This window comes from Dermacentor albipictus, chromosome 9 (assembly GCF_038994185.2).
Source record: "Dermacentor albipictus isolate Rhodes 1998 colony chromosome 9, USDA_Dalb.pri_finalv2, whole genome shotgun sequence".
Lineage (NCBI taxonomy): Eukaryota > Metazoa > Arthropoda > Arachnida > Ixodida > Ixodidae > Dermacentor > Dermacentor albipictus.
The window spans coordinates 92414483-92431840 of record NC_091829.1 but is presented as its reverse complement, the minus strand read 5'-3'; the positions used below and the strand labels follow the sequence as shown (position 1 = coordinate 92431840).

The 17358-nt window shown below is 45.5% G+C and overlaps 1 protein-coding gene across 2 annotated transcripts in view; it reads right to left on the bottom strand.

Moving 5' to 3' along the window:
* The window catches only part of LOC135914613 (phospholipid scramblase 3-like), a 123174-nt gene that overhangs the window by 57110 nt on the left and 48706 nt on the right, over positions 1-17358 (bottom strand). For both annotated transcript variants that reach the window (XM_065447537.2, XM_065447539.2), the window contains 2 exons: positions 11936-12150; positions 4100-4429 (listed from right to left, as the gene is read on the bottom strand). In XM_065447537.2, the coding sequence (XP_065303609.2) occupies positions 4100-4429; positions 11936-12150 (545 nt within the window). The remainder of the gene's footprint in view (positions 1-4099; positions 4430-11935; positions 12151-17358) is intronic.

Below are 17358 nucleotides of genomic sequence, written 5' to 3'. Positions count from 1 at the left end.
TCTCCCTGATTCTGTTTGCGATTACCTCAGTAAATTCTTTGTAGGTAACGAACAGTAAGCGTATCGGTCCATAATTTTTCATGCCCATGGCGTCCCTTTTCTTGTGGATTCAGATTATGTTGGCGTTTTTCCAAAATTCACTTACGCTTGAGGTCATGAGGCATTGCGTATACCGGGTGGCCAGTTTTTCTAGAATAATGTATGCACCATCTTCCTACAAATCTGATGTTACCTGATCCTCTCCAGCTGTCTTTCTCCTTTGCACAGCTCCAGTGGCTTTCTTTAATTACTTCTTCCGGTGTTACTCGTGGGGTGTCAAATTCCTCTAGACTATTCCCTGTGCCATTATCGTTGTTGGTGCCACAGGTACTATATAAGTCTCCATAGAACTTCTCTGCCACTTGAACTATCTTATCCATATTAGTAATGCTATTGTCGGCTTTGTCTCTACATCTGATTCTTGCCTATTCCTAATTACTTCACTGCTTTTAGGCTTCCTCTGTTTCTGAGATCATGTACAATTCTATCCATATTATACTTCCTTATGTCAGCTGTCTTACGCTTGTTGATTAATTTCGAAAGTTCTTCCAGTTCCATTCTAGCTGTAGGGTTAGAGGCTTTTATACAATTACGTTTCTTAATGAGACCTTTCGCCTCCTGCGATAGCTTACTGGTATCCTGTCTTATGAAGTTACCACCGACTTCTATTGTACACTACTTAATGATGCCCATAAGATTGTCGTTCATTGCTTCAATACTAAGGCCCTCTTCCTCAGTTAAACCCGAATACCTCTTCTGTAGCTTTACCTGGAATTCCTCTCTTTTCCCTCTTACCCCTAACTCAATGATCGGCTTCTTGTGCACCAGTTTCTTCCGTTCCCTCCTCATGTTTAGCTAATAAATTGTTTCTTCCGTTCAAAAAAAAGCTAATAAATTGTTTCTTCCGTTCTGCTAAAAAAAAAACTTAGGAGCAAAGGTAAGGTCAGTGAATCAAGTTTGAATGCGCATATATTTATGGAGAGGCGTCAATGGAGTACGCGGTCAATTGCATTTGAAAAATTAACGAAGATACAGCCAGTTCGTGAGGTTCAGTCCATGTAAAAGCGCAGATATGTCGTTAGGTCTAGTGGTTGCGTATCACAAGAAAAAGCTCTTCTGAACCAATGCTACTTACTGAGAGCTTATTAGATTGCAGGGGATGATAACATGGGAGGCGATAATATGTTCCATCAATTTACAACTGAAAAACTGAAATCGGTCGATAGCTTTTAACTAGGCTTCTGTCGCCGTTTTTAAATATAGGTACTACTTTGGCTGTCTTCCATTCATTGGAAATCTGAGCAGTTATTAGTGAATCTTCGAAAACGTGAAATAGAATCTTTCCTGAAACCGCGACTGCATCTTTTGGTATTGCGGAACTCATTATCGATACCAGCGGAAGTGGAGAGTTTGAGGTTAATAAAGTGCGTGACACTATCAATTGTCGAATCTAAGGGTGCCACATAGGGTAGTATCGATCCCTAAACTCTGGCGGATCATCTACACTTTCCATCGTGTAAATGAATGAAAATAAACTATGGAAAACTGATGGACACTCGTTTTCTGAAACAGGAGCACCGTTAGCAGTGTGCAAGGTGATGTGTTTATCGCGCCTATTACAGACAAAATAAGGCAGAATTTCTCGGGGTTAGATTTCAGCAGCGTGATATGGTCTTGAGCAAAATGTTTATTTTTAGCAGCAGAAAGAGCTTGGCAGTAGTTTTTTGCATAGTCGTTATATTTTCCCAAGCTGACAGTCTGCGCAAACGTTTTACGGCTTTAAATAGGTGCTTCTAATTACGGAGCTTACGAAGTTTTTCGGTTAACCATGCATTAATTTTCTCTGCTGTTCATTTTATTAGAGGCGACTGTTGTTCAAAGAACGCGCATGGCTTGTCTTTGATGATTAACCAGTTATATTCAATAGACCTTGTGTCGAATTAGGGAAAAATTGTATGGTTAAAGAAGAAACCAAGTTCTCGGTTAATTTCGGCATAATTGTCCTTGTTATAATCGCGTATTGACTTTTTTGAAACACCCGCAAAGTGTAAAGGAACACTGATTGTTGTTTAGAGTAAATTGTGATCACTAAAACCGTCTAGATGTGCAACCTCCACCGTAGTCTCTGGGACGTTCACGTGAATTTGGTCCCACTAGTTGGTGCCTCGAGTCGGATAAAGAACAATCAGGGATACATTGTATTGTATGCGCAGATTCATGAAATTCGTTGAGAAAATACAGGATGGAGACCATTGCAGCCAATCAATTAGAGGATGAATTAAATAGCCAAGAAAAGTGAAGATTTTCGGACTGTGTGACTTTCTCGATGCAAGACTGGAGTTCATTACTGAAGCAATGGGTGGGGTCAGGAGGGCGGTAACAAATACTATTGAAGACATTCGCATTGTTGCTGAGACATACGGCCCATACAATCTTTAGATCGCAATTTGTGTTAACGATGTGTGAAGTGATTGTTTCTTCCATTGCCAAAGGGACACCGCCGGCTCTTTTATCCCTGCGATCACAGCCGTATACAATGTAGCTGTCCGCTAAGGAAGCGATTTCATTGCAGGCAATATTAGGGTGCAGCCAGGTTGTATATTATAAATATTAAACAATAATAAACAGTGTTGCAGCGCCGTGGGAAGTAGAACTTACAGTAAGCACTCAGGGGGGTGGAAGGGGCTTACTGAGTACACGGACGTGCTTGCACAACGTAGAGCCCCAACGCTGGCGCGACGAGGAGCGCCGCGAGCGGGAAGCGCAGGCGCTTCAAACCCAGCGAGCGTTCCGCGGTGCCGCTGAATTTGCCATTTCACTCTGCCGCGCCTCCGACACTCATCAGAAGACATGACCTCAACATTCCAACCTCGTATCTGCTATATGTTCGCCTGGCTCGGCCTGGCACCGTCACCACTAAAGGTTCCTTGGTAAAATGCTGAACAAATGTCGAAATTGTGCCTAGCATTGCAGTGTCACATTTTCATCTAGGAAAATTATGTGAAACGATCCTACCTTTTCTTTCCGTTCTGATTTGTGGTGATAGCAAATATGCGCACACTGCAAGCCAATTTTTTTCCGTCCATGTCGCCGTAATGTTTCATATGCTGCAGGGGAGAGGGAAAAGGTGCGAGGGTACGCCGACAAGGATGCTTCATGCACACTAGTTCCCCGCACGTCCAATGCTTGGTCTAGCGGTCTCGTCCCATCCAATGCTTTCGCGCCGGGCCTTCTGAATAAACGCCTCACGCCTTGTCGCAATATATATTTCACTTCTACTCCATTACCTGTTTCTCGTACTTCAGACGCATACATTTTCCCACGTTGACGATTCTAATCCTAACGCACTAAATGGATGCTGCATGTGTATCAGCCTAGTGGGCGACGAACAGGCAATAGAAAGCACCGTCTAGTAATGTTCCTTGCGGAAAGGCCTTCAGTGGGAACTCGCAAATGATCGCAGTAACTAGCCATATTGACACTGTTATTATATGTAAGATTCCAGGGGCGGCATTCTCGGTCATTCGCCTTTGGAGATTACAATGATTTTCGCGAGATTTCGCTTGAACTACGGCCAAACGCCTTCCTGACACCCGGCTCATGGCGGCGAGTGCTCGGCACTGTGCTGAAACGCTGACAAGCCGACGCGTACTGTGCTATAGTCTCTCCAAACATTGCGAAAGCCATTGTCTCCAGAAAAGTGAGGTACGGACAATGCTGCCGCTGGAAGGATAGCCCTCCGCGAGCAGTGTTGTGAGGGTGCGTTTTTCCGCTCACTGTCAAGCTTCGACGATCTGGTCTGAGTGTGTGTGAGCTTGCTCCCGTCCACTAGCAGTTACCCACCGCGGCCACTCACTGGCGTATGCGTTGCATTGTTGTGCACGAGGTGGCCGGTTCAAATCTATGGCAGCCGAGATCGCGTATGGGTAGAGGCTAAAGCAAGAACAGGGAAGCTTACAGGGAAGCACAAGCTTTAAGTGCAAGCAATAATCACCAGGTCGTCTAAATTAGTAGCGCTCCACGGCGCCAAGATCGGAGAATCAATCAACCATCCACTCACAAGTAGCATGACGGCACCTAGCAGCACGGCCTTCATCTTCACTTCCAAATCCAAGGGGAAGGTTATCGTGAAGTTGTCGGCTACGGTGCAGGCTTCCCTGCACGTTCCGCCCCAGACTTTCGTTATCGCGCCAATCTTCGTGACGCCGTCCATGGTTACGATATCGAACTCCACGTCCTCACAACAGATGGATCTCGTGCAGCAGGGCCCGATAATCAGCAGGACAGCGTTGTTCTCGCTGTCCAGCACTGAGAACTTTGGATATATCAGGGTGTACTCCATCCGGAGGGAGCCGATGGTTGCATCTGAAGCGTCACGCACGTCCATTGTCTGCACCCAAGAAAGAGAATGATAACAGTAATTAGTCATTTACTATGCCTCAGAGCAACCCTGATGTGCGAGGGCTCGCGCGCGCATTTTCTCAAAAAATAAACATATGAAAATAGGTAAGAACAAAAGTAATGATAAGTAAAACGTGGGAATCTCTGGACATTACACGCTAAACACATTAAACCTCAAACGAGAATTCTGCTAGGTCCTATAATACTAATACTGCTAATAATAATGTTTATTGTAAATAAGCAATATCTACAGATATGTTGCTAGGTATGCCGACACCTTCCGTGGGCTTCTATGATACACACTTACCTAGCTACTTAGTATAGTAATAGTAATAACGATCATGATCTCGATGAAGATCAATTTTATTGACCTGTCCGGGAACAACATCGGTTTCAAGGTACTGGCGTATGTATACAGACATACACGGGGTTATGGTTCTTAAGTTTTAAAATTTTGTAAAGTTAGCATAATAATTGTCTTTGAACTGGAATATTAAAATAGGAGAACATGCACGAGAAATTGAAACAATTATTCAACTGCTTAAAAAAAGCTCACTTACTCACATTTTAATTACAATACAGCTCATTGCAATTGACCATTTACAGGCGCTGAACTGGCAAGCCGTATCGTACCTCTTTGAATGTATATGCAGGGGGACACTAATTTCAAGATATGATTCGTGTGTGACAAAAAACATGGGCGTACCACTTACTGCTGTGCTTTAGTGCAAAAAATTCTGTTCTGTTAAATATGCAAGTGGAACAACCGTGCATTCTTGCGGTATATAGTATTGGCGCATATCCGCAAATTGGTGTCATTCTATAAATTCATTTCAAGTTAATACATCGGGCAAGCTCACTAGATACAATTCGTAAATTGAAATTACCACGACAACTGCAAAGCTATTGAATTAATTGAATATGCGTTTTGATTTCACGTGCAAATTATGACCGTTTCGAATAACCTAGCTCAAAGGCGATTTATATTATTTGCAACAGGTGATTTCTAAAAATTCTATTAAGTGCTTAAAATGATCATACGCCTTCCTATACATATCAACAAACAGGAATAAAAGTGCACATTATATACAATTGCGATTTCAAATATATCGCACGTTCGCATGAAAGGCCACTCGTCGATCGCGATAGTAAATTCGTACGCAGCTACACGAAGTAAGGGTAGTAGTTTTAACGGCCGTATAAACTTGGAAATTTTCGCTTACTAATACAGTTAACAAGCGTAGTGTTCAGCGCGCACAAATGAACATGAACGCATTGCAGTTGATGAGCGCGGAGACTCGCTGTCAGAACGATGGTGCGAGCAAGTGTGGCAGCAGCAGCGATCGAAATAACCTTAGTCACATCGCTTCAACGCAAGAACGGCGAGAGCCCAGCGCGCACAATGGTATGAGCCGTCTGCACCTCCACTGCAAGCGACGGCGCATGCGACGGACAGCGGCCGCGCAATATACGCACTTGTTCGCGGAGTCGAAGCCCTCCCCCCTCCCTTCCGCACTGCCTTCCTGTTGTTCATCATATATGAGGTGTGATATTGAGCCGCGAGACCTAGATTCGGAGACCTGGATTGGGAAGAATTGGGGATAAGAGATAATGGAGAACACCTTAGTAACTTGCGCTTCGCTGATGATATTGCCTTGCTTAGTAACTCCGGGGACCAATTGCAATGCATGCTCACTGATCTGGAGAGGCAAAGCAGAAGGTTGTGTCTAAAAATTATTCTGCAGTAAACTAAAGTAATGTTTAACAGACTCGGTAGACAACAGCAGTTTACGATAGGTAGTGAGGCTCTGGAAGTGGTAAGGGAATACACCTACTTAGGGCAGGTAGTGACCGCGGATCCGGATCATGAGACTGAAATAATCAGAATGATTATAATGGGCTGGGGTGCATTTACCAGGCATTCTCAGATCATGAACAGCAGGTTGCCATTATCCCTCACGAGAAAAGTGTATAACAGCTGTTTCCTACCAGTACTTACATACGGGGCAGAAAACTGGAGGCTTACGAAAAGGGTTCGACTTAAATTGAGGACGACGCAACGAGCTATGGAAACAAGAATGATGGGTGTAACGTTAAGGGATAAGAAAAGAGCAGATTGGGTGAGGGAACAAATGCGAGTTAATGACATCTTAGTTGAAATCAAGAAAACGAAAGGGCATGGGTACAACATGTAAGGGTTGGTAAGATAACCGAAGGTCATTAAGGGTTACGGACTGGACTCCAAGGGAAAGGAAGCATAGCAGGAGGCGGCAGAAAGAAAGATGGGCGGATGAGATTAAGAAGTTGGCATGGACGACATGGCCACAATTAGTACATGACCGGGGTAGTTGGAGAAGTATGGGAGAGGCCTTTGCCCTGCAGTGGGCGTAACCAGGCTGATGATGATTATGATGATGATGATGATAATGATGATGATTGAGCCGCGATCGTCCAGTCCCCGTATGGACAGTAGCAAAATGCGTAGTTGCTGCCGGAGCACACCACCTCCCCCCTCCATCCCTTCTACCTAACAACAACGCCATTTTTAGAAACAGATCATGAAATTGATTTGAGTGCTGCTTTCAAAGGATGCAAATGCGTTTAAGTATGTCAATTTCTTGTGAGTGTTTGCTGCAGGGATGGAGCACCCTGGTCAAGCAATTCTTTGAGGCGCCAGAGGTGTGCACATGGAAAGGTCAAGGCACCTTTGTTATTTTACGCGGAATCTTTATACTGTCGGTATTCAATATTTCCTCGTGTTCAATGATACCATTCACAACGTTGAGTGAGCAAGTTAACTCAGATTTCGTACGTAAGCGGTGCAGGTGTTCTAGGCCAAGGGTGGGCTGAGCGCGAGACTGGTGTTCGTGAACGACTTGCTTGAAGCAGCGATATGCAGGTAGAGAGAAAAAAATTTCTTTGAACTCGTGACTACTCAATTTCCTTTAGTCTGGCAAATTATGTTACAAACGTGAGCGACTTATTCCAACCGAAGTCCGAAATACAGGTGTGCAGCTTAAGAAATACACCTGCATTTCTGAACTCCCCCAAGATTCTACTTCCTGCACCTTTTGTGTGCCGACCGCGCTTAGTGATATATTGTGGGGGGGTTGAAAATGTGAGGTTGGAATCGAACATGATTCCTAGATTCCAACTTCCCTCTATATAAACTGTGTGGCTCTGGCCAGGTGGTAAGGGGAACGCAACTCATGTGAAAAACGACATATTTGGCGGGTTAGTGGTTTTCAGTCTTTAAAGAACAGCGCTAAAAATACTGCGCAACAGAATAGATAATGGGACAAACACGGCGCTTTCTATCCGAACCCATTCCTCCCATTCTGTATTCTGTTGTCTGGTGTACGTTTTGAGCGCTGTTTTTAAACACTATGCACCACATATGTCTTGCGTGTATGTGACATCCCTTAAGTCTTTCGGTCATTTTGCACAAGTTTCTTTTACACGCGCCCATCGCAAATGCGGATGCCTCTTGTTCAAGTAGAGTGTCGTTACAAAGGCTGCGAATTAAAAAAAAATATGTTTGTCATGCGCATAACCGAAGGAAATTCTTTACGACTGTGGATACATCATCTACAGACACGGTAAAAAAGCGGTCCACAGAGCCCTGCTGCACAGTACTGGTAGCTATGGGCGTACTTGAGAATGACCCGTTGGAATTGGCAAAACATGTGCGGTCTGGCAGCTAGTCCCGATACAGAGGTAAAAAAGGTAATGAAACACCAGTTTCGCAAAGTTTTGGGAACAACACTTTCAATAGTCGACTCCTGTTTTCGACTGCTTCCTATGAGTAGGCCATGAAGCTGGCGAGGTTTGTTGTTGTACGGGCCGCAAATTACGTAAACTTACCATCATCATCATCATCATCAGTCTGGTTACGCCCACTGCAGGGCAAAGGCCTCTCCCATATTTCTTCAACAACCCCGGTCATGTACTAATTGTGGCCATGCCGTCCCTATAAACTTCTTAATCTCATCCGCCAACCTTTCTGCCGCCCCCTGCTACGCTTCCCTTCCCTTGGAATCAAGTCCGTAACCCTTAATGACCATCGGTTATCTTCCCTCCTCATTACATGTCCTGCCCATGCCCATTTCTTTTTCTTGATTTCAACTAAGATGTCATTGACTCGCGTTTGTTCCCTGACCCAATCTGCTCTTTTCTTATCCCTCAACGTTACACCTATCATTCTTCTTTCCATAGCTCGTTGCGTCGTCCTCAATTTGAGTAGAACCATTTTCGTAAGCCTCCAGGTTTCTGCCCCGTAGGTGAGTACTGGTAAGACACAGCTATTATACACTTTCCTCTTGAGGGATAATGGCAACCTGCTGTTCATGATCTGGGAATGCCTGCCAAACGTACCCCAGCCCATTCTTATTCTTCTGATTATTTCCGTCTCATGATCCAGTTCCTCAGTCACTACTTCCCCTAAGTAGATGTATTCCCTTACGACTTCCAGTGCCTCGCTGCCTATTGTAAATTCCTGTTCTCTGACGAGACTGTTAAACATTACTTAAGTTTTCTGCAGATTAATTTTTAAACCCACTCTTCTGCTTTGCCTCTCGAGGTCAGTGAGCATGCATTGCAGTTGGTCCCCTGAGTTACTAAGCAAGGCAATATCATCAGCGAATCGCAAGTTTCTAAGGTATTCTCCACTTACTTTTATCCCCATTTCTTCCCAATCTAGGTCTCTAAATACCTCCTGTAAACACGCTGTAAATAGCATTGGAGAGATCGTATCTCCCTGCCTGACGCCTTTCTTTATTGGCATTTTGTTGCTTTCTTAATGGAGGACAACGGTGGCTGTGGAGCCGCTATAGATATCTTTCAGTATATTTACATACGGCTCGTCTACACCCTGATTCCGTAATGCCTCCATGACTGCTGAGGTTTCGACAGAATCAAATGCTTTCTCGTAATCAATGAAAGCTATATATCAGGGTTGGTTATATTCCGCACATTTCTCTATAACTTGATTGATAGTGTTATTATGGTCTATTGTTTAGTAGCCTTTACGGAATCCTGCCTGGTCCTTTGGTTGACAGAAGTCTAAGGTGTTCCTGATTTTATTTGCGATTACCTTAGTAAAAACTTTGTAGGCAACAGACAGCAAGCTGATCGGTCTATAATTTTTCAAGTCTTTGGCGTCCCCTTTCATATGGATTAGGATTATGTTAGCGTTTTTCCAAGATTCCGGTACGCTCGACGTTATGAGGCATTGCGTATACAGGGTGGCCAGATTCTCTAGAACAATCTGCCCACCATCCTTCAACAAATCTACTGTTACCTGATCCTCCTCTGCTGCCTTCCCCCTTTGCATATCTCCCAAGGCTTTCTTTACTTCTTCCGGCGTTACCTGTGGGATTTCGAATTCCTCTCGGCTATTTTCTCTTCCATTATCATCGTGAGTGCCACTGGTACTGTATAAATCTCTATAGAACTCCTCAGCCACATGAACTATCTCATCCATATTAGTAATGATATTGCCGGCTTTGTCTCTTAACGCATACATCTGATTCTTGCCAATTTCTAGCTTCTTCTTCACTGTTTTTAGGATTCCTCCATTCCTGAGAGCATGCTCAATTCTATCCATATTATACTTCCTTGTGTCAGCTGTCTTACGCTTGTTGATTAACTTCGAAAGTTCGGCCAGTTCTATTCTAGCTGTGAGGTTAGAGGCTTTCATACATTGGCATTTCCTGATCAGATCTTTCGTCTCCTGCGATAGTTTGCTGGTATCCTGCCTAACGGAGTTACCACCGACTTCCATTGCACACTTCTTAATGATGCCCTCAAGATTGTCGTTCATTGCTTCAACACTAAGGTCCTCTTCCTGAGTTAAAGCTGAATACCTGTTCTGTAGCTTGATCTGGAATTCCTCTATTTTCCCTCTTACCGCTAACTCATTATTCGGCTTCTTATGTACCAGTTTCTTCCGTTCCCTCCTCAGTTCTAGGCTAATTCGAGTTCTTACCATCCTGTGGTCACTGCAGCGCAGCTTGCCGAGCACGTCCACATCTTGTATGATGCCGGGGTTAGCGCAGAGTATGAGGTCTATTTCTTTTCTAGTCTCGCCGTTCGGGCTCCTCCACGTCCACTTTCGGCTATCCCGCTTGCGGAAGAAGGTATTCATTATCCTCATAAATTCTCTTCCGCAAACTCTACTAATAACTCTCCCCTGATTTTCCTAGTGCCTATGCCATATTCCCCCATTGCCTTGGCATTAAAGTCGCGCATTAGTAGAGTGTATTTAGTTTTCACTCTACCCATCGCCCATTGCACGTCTTCATAGAAGCTTTCGACTTCCTGGTCATCATGACTAGATGTAGGGGCGTAGACTTGTACAATCTTCATTTTGTACCTCTTATTAAGTTTCACAAGAAGACCTGCCACCCTCTCGTTAATGCTATAGAATTCCTGTATTTTACCAGCTATATTCTTATTAATCAGGAATCCGACGCCTAGTTGTCTTCTCTCGGCTAAGCCCCGGTAGCACAGGACGTGCCCGCTTTTTAGCACTGTATATGCTTCTTTTGGCCTCCTAACTTCACTGAGCCCTATGATATCCAATTTACTGCCCTCTAATTCCTCCAATAGCACTGCTAGACTCGCCTCACTAGATAACGTTCTAGCGTTAAACGTTGCCAGGTTCATATTCCAATGGCGGCCTGTCCGGAGCCAGTGATTCTTAGCACCCTCTGCTGCATCGCAGGTCTGACCGCCGCCGTGGTCAGTTGATTCACAGTTGCTGGGGACTGAGCGCCGGGATTTGATTGTGTTGTTCATATAGGAGGGTGTGGCCAAGTGCTGCACCAGGGTGGCCAATCCTGCTCTGGTGAGGGAGTGCGTTACCGGTTCTGGTCACCGAGATCAGGCCACACTCCAGGCCTGTTTATGCAATTTTATCAACACGCGGATTTTTTTCTTTTTAATCCGGTGGAACATTGCCGGCACCGGGATTCGAACCACGCACCTCTTGCACGCGAGGCGGGTGTTCTACCTCTACGCCACCGCTGCACCTTACCATACCGTATCCTAAACCTAAATTTACCCGCAAGGGCTGTCGTGTCAGGTAGTAGTTTTCTTTCCTTCTTGCGTTGTCTTTTGCCACTCGCACATGCCCACCATGTATGGGAGCTGTGAGCTAAGAGTGTCAACGCTGTTCTTCACTCACCTCGTGACGTGGCCGTTTGCAGCATTACTCTGGCTCCTCTCCTTTGCTCCCCTTCGCTACTATGCCTCGATTCCCTCTGGACTGCATCACGGTAGATCTACCGCAAGCGCTTCAGTTACCGCAATTCGTTAGCCAGGGTCTCGGATAATTACATCCGTAAGGTTGCTCTTGTTGCGACGTGCAGATAGCTCCAGAGAGCACTGTGGAGACGCGATGGAAAGGCCCCAAGTTTCCGCATTTCTGAACGGAGTATGCACACTTTCTACAGCCAAACTATAGCCTTACGCTACGTTGGCGATATATATGTACCTGGAGGCAGCAAAAGCAGAGACTACAATCACAGCGAAGTGGCCGGTCAAGCCGCAACACTTCGGCATCGCGGAAGTCGTACAGCCGCATCAGGAAGGGCCGTATGGTGCCGAGGCTTCTCCACGCGTAGGTGAAGTCCTCGGTCACTTTGAAGACAATCTGGTCCATGGTGTTCGTCACCACGTAACTGCTCGGTGACTGGCTCGGCATGATTGCTGCGCGAGTTGAACATATGATCGCAAGTGTGTAGTCTACGACTCTGCGAACATTCGTCCAGGCATCTCTCTCGAAAAGGTCATTAGTGTAGTCATTCATTAATTCAAGGTGCGAAAGAAAAGACTTAAAGGAAGAGAAGGAAGAGACGTCCACCTACCTATGTTTCCTGGTAACAGGGTCTATCTCCTTAAAGGAAATTTTTAATTTATTGCTCAGCGGGAGGCGCTCCTTTATATATGGAAGTGTCACTGGTTATCTCTCTTGCCTATGTTGTAGCTGCACCTTCCTTCAGTGATCAGATTACATGCGCAACAAATGGTGGTGTACAGTCTAAAATTGTTCGAGCACAACTGATTGCGCTGCGATGTTCATTGCACCGTATATGAATAGCCGACGCTTCCGATTTCGCAGATTAAATTTTTAAGCATCGACGAGTGTGCAAGCTGCTATCATCGTGCTGAGAGTAATATGTATGGCTGTGCTCTGGTTCGAGTTAAATGCGGAACTCAGTTTTGACATTGGACGTGTCTTGAGAACTTCCTGTTGCAATGAAGTGAAGGTTACGAAAGAGAAGCGCGAACGAGCGAGAGCACTTGAGAAAACAGCCCCCCATTTTCATCCACGTTAGTTTAACCTGGCGAAAAGAACACAGAAGCCACTGACATCCAAAGCCTAATTAAGACAAATGACGTGATTTAGTATTAAAGTTTGCCGATTTTGAGGCTTTTCCTTTGGGCGGTGTTGGCAAACGCGAAACCCTCCCACGTAGCATCTGGTACTTGTCAGGTAGCGGCCGGACTACTTCACACATTATCACATCTGCAGAAGCTAAGCCCTGGTAGCTTTCCCTTCATTGCCAAAGAATGTTGCCCAGAGGTCAATGGCGTGACAATGTGGATACGAGTTGTGGACTATACGAAAACACATACAGATAATGAAGAAGGACCCGGGTGATAAACCAGGCGCAGGTCACACTACGATCCCTAATGAACTGACCCAACTTTCGGTTCGGCGGCAGTATAGAGTACCTCACAGAAGCGCTTTTAGTACCGTAGTGGTGGGATGTTAGCGTTGCGACCTTGTGTCGGCCACCACCGAATTCGTGTTACCATGTAGTCCATTTATATAGCTGAAAATTGTTTTACGGATGCGTTCAATGTTCCACAGCCATGTTATTCGAGGTAAAATTGCAGAAAACTGGGAAATTGTTCATTTAATATCCCAACAAGGCGGCGCCCAATATAAAAAGATAGAATCTTAAGGCCCAAAGAGTCATAGTGCCAGTGATCTGTTCATTATGTTGTTACATGCGGGGAGACACAAAGGAACTAATTTTTATTTACTTACAAGAGACGCACAGCCAAAGACAAGATGTAAACGAGCTTGTACCACGCTCAGGTGCCCATCTTCGTGTTCGCTTGCGCCATGTCTCTTAAGCGCCTGCTGTCATCATCAACATCATTCTATTTTTTTGTCTACTGCAGGACGAAGGCATCTCCCTGCGATATATAATTACTCCTGCCCTGCCTCAAATGATCCCCACCTGTCCCTGCAAACTTGTTAAGTGCATCGCCCCACCTTGTTTTCGGCCATCCTCGACTATGCTTCCCTTCTCTTGGCACCTATTCGGTAAGTCTACTGGTGCCCCGGTAATCCAAGCTACGCATTAAATCACCAGCCCAGGTCCATTTCTTTCTCCTGATGTCAATCAGACTATTGACTATACCCGCTTGCTCTCGCACCTGTCGTATCACAAGCCAATTCGCGGCGGCAAATATGCCGTCGCGGTCCCATTAGATAACTGGGGCAAGGAGAGAGCATTAGTGCTTCTGTCTGGCACTGTGGCCTATATCACTGGGGGCCGAAGCGGAAGATGTCGTAAGGCTGGTTGGAACGCGACTTCGTAGCTAACATGAGTGACTTGGCAAACCACGCTATATGGGCCTCTGTAACAAGACAGGTGTTACATGCACAGAGCTGCTCGAGAGAAAAGCGAGCAAAGTAGCGCTAGAGCACCCGACTAAATCTGCACGTCACGGTGACAGATGTCGTAGCGACGCTTCCAGTTTTCGAGCGTGGTCATTGCGAGGTATGCCACCACTTGTAGAGGTCGTAATCGATAACAGCAAGGCGTCAGCTTGTGGTGGGGGTTCATGGCCATATAAGAGACAGAACGCGGAATAGCCTGCGTTGTAATAACGAGAAGAATGATAAGGGAACATATTTCAGATAAAGCGAAGTCCCAATTCCGGTGATCGCAGAAACCAATTTTTATGCATAACTGTGAGGGTCCGGTTCAATCTCTCGGTCAGGCCGCTGGTATCTCGATGGTAGGAGGTGGTAAGCTGATGTTGGATAGAGCAGATGTGCATGATATCATCAATGGTCTTGGATAAGACGGTATGACCTTGGTCTGCGAGCATTGGACGTGGCGCTCCATGCATCAACGAAACGGTGTGTAGTACGAAATCTAGTACACCTGTTACGCAGCCGCTTGGGAGAGCGCATGTAATGACGTATTTGGAGGCGTAGCCTAAGCGACAGCAAACAGCGTGTTTTCCGAAACCCATGGCAGAAAAGAACCGAGGACGTTCAAACCGACAAGATCAAATGGCTCTACCAGGGTTTTAAGTGGATGGACGCACCTGCACTATTAAAAATTCCACGCTTATTCTCACGCTAAGCTGCAAGTTTAAGCGGACGCGCATGTAAATGAGGCCCAGATGACGTTTCAAGCACGACGTGACCAAAAATATGCGTGGGATTCCATCACGTAAGCGTGAGGACAAGACTGCGTGCCATGGTTTGGTCTTGTGAGAGCGTGATCGAGCCGCGCACGCGTGAGAAACGCAAATCACATGCTTCTCGCGCGTGTGATCACACAAATCTCGCGTTGGAGCTTTCCACCCGGCTTATAAAAATCCGAATAGGGGATCCGTGATATGTCACGTGGTCTTCGCCGAGAATGCAATAACAACGCTCGGCGCCTTCTCACGGCCCTGCGAGGAATATGAAACCTTTTGGGGGGGAGGATAAAGGAGACCGTGGTGTTTTGAAGGCTGCGCTCGGCCATTTTTGGTGTGGATTTTGTAGCGGTCTTCCATAAAATGCGTTCATTCTTGCAGCACAAAGCGTGCGGTCTAATTGTCAGAGTTGGTGTGCATCGCCATGTTCACTTCTACAGACATTCATAGCGTATAACGCATGTGGTGCATTCATACATTGTGCATTGTGCCGAGTGCATGAGAGTTTACGAGAGAGAGACATAGAACAAAGATTTATTTCGCAAACCAAGTAGAACATTTCCCTGATGAGTGCAGCCCTCAGTCCGGGGCTTCATTGCCATGCGCGACTTCGCGAGCCCGCTGGATCAGCCGTTGCTGTTCCTGCTGGCTTGTGCTGAGGAGCGCAGACTCCCAAGAGGAAAGGCTAGGGTTGGGTATAGAATGAACAGCCGAAGAGTTAGGGTATTCGCATATGGAGTGATACACCATGGGTTAGGCCTCACAGTGGGGACAACAGGAAGGGTATAGGGTGGGATGAAAGATGTGTAGCATGTGGAGACAAGGAAAGTAATTGGTCTGCAGTTGCCGCCAGACAGCAGCATCAGCCCTATTAAGCGAAGGATGAGGAGGGGGATAGTTATGGCGACTTTGTCAGTAATACTCGAGCGTCTCGGTGTACTGTAGGGGCTCTGGCGGTGCGTCGTCTGGGTTGGACAGCTCTTGCGATGGTGCCCGGCCAGTCAGACCTCGGGCTACCGCATTAACGCTTTCCAGACGATACACACCCTGTGTAACGTGGGAGGGGGGACAGAGGAGAGAATTCGATGTGTGTGTGCAGTCACGAGTCCTTGCGCGAAGGCCCGGCAGGCAGCCTGCGAGTCTGTCACTATGGTCACGTGCGGAAAGGGTCGAGGCACCCCCAGGACCATAGTGAGAGCCTACCGTGATTTGATGACTCCAGAGCAGCATTTCTACATGGATAATGGATATCTTGCGGTCCCTCACCTGCCATTCGTGGATGATTGAAACATATAGGAAAGAACATTAGAAATGACTCGCTTTTAATAAATTGCGGCTAATTGCCTATTTCTCATTTGATTTACGATATGTGCTCATATGATGTGCAAAACTTGCCGTAATGGTGACTTTATTGTAAAGCGGGAACCTTGATCTAAATAGGGAGCAGTCAGCCTCATACTTTATTAAAAAGTTTGAGCTCAGGAATGTTGAATTCCTCTAAATTGTTCAGTTTTGTGTGATGAGGTACCAAATACCCAGAATTTATTGTGTTTCTATTTTGTATTCGCTTGCTCACTGTTCTCTTCTTGCCCGCTGTCATTTCGCCTCGGCCAAGGGTCGTTAGCTGGGAGTTGTTACTGTGCATTTTGCACCGTGCTTCTTCTCATGATTTAGGTTTCCGCTGCTGGCGCATGAGTGTGGTATTCCGTGTACGCCGCATAGTTGTCACGTATGCTGCTCATAGTATACGGCTGCCTAGAAAGTGGAAATTCGTAATTTTGTCAGCCATTGTCGACTCACAGTAACCTGCAGCTCAGAAGCGCTCGAAGTGAGGTTGTAACCACATGTGCTACGTTATTTTCAACCTAAATTGCACTCTGAATTAGGGTATCTATCTAGTGTAGCCCCGCCTATTTTACATTTTGGGCTTTAAATATAGGAAGCGTGACTGTACTCAATGAACATGAATACACTCTGCCCCTTGCCGCTCCTTATTTCAAGCTTAAAATGTATCTATGCCAGCAGTGAGAGTTGATATTTGATAAGTTCACGTATGATGTCATTTCTGTCAAAATTTCCATCTCCATTAGGCTTGGAATTAGGCGTAACTACGTTTTTCTAGCGAATTTTGCATTAGGTGTTATAACGTTTCATCTAACGCATTTCCATTGACGCTCGATTTTTATAACTGTATTTTTATAGAGAGCATGATGGGAATTAAATTATTTACGGCTATATGTCTCACTTAGATGCGTTTTACACTTTGTTCTCTTGTTTTTCAGTTTCCATTTGAAAGCGAAGTTCCGAATTAGGATTGATTAAAATGAACAAAATTGAAATAGTTCCTTCTGAATATATAAAAAGTACTAACATATTCTGAGCGTTCATACGTCACTTTAGAAGCTTGCTTGTGACCAATGCTTGCAATGCATGCCGTCATTACTGCGGTAAGTTGACTCTCTT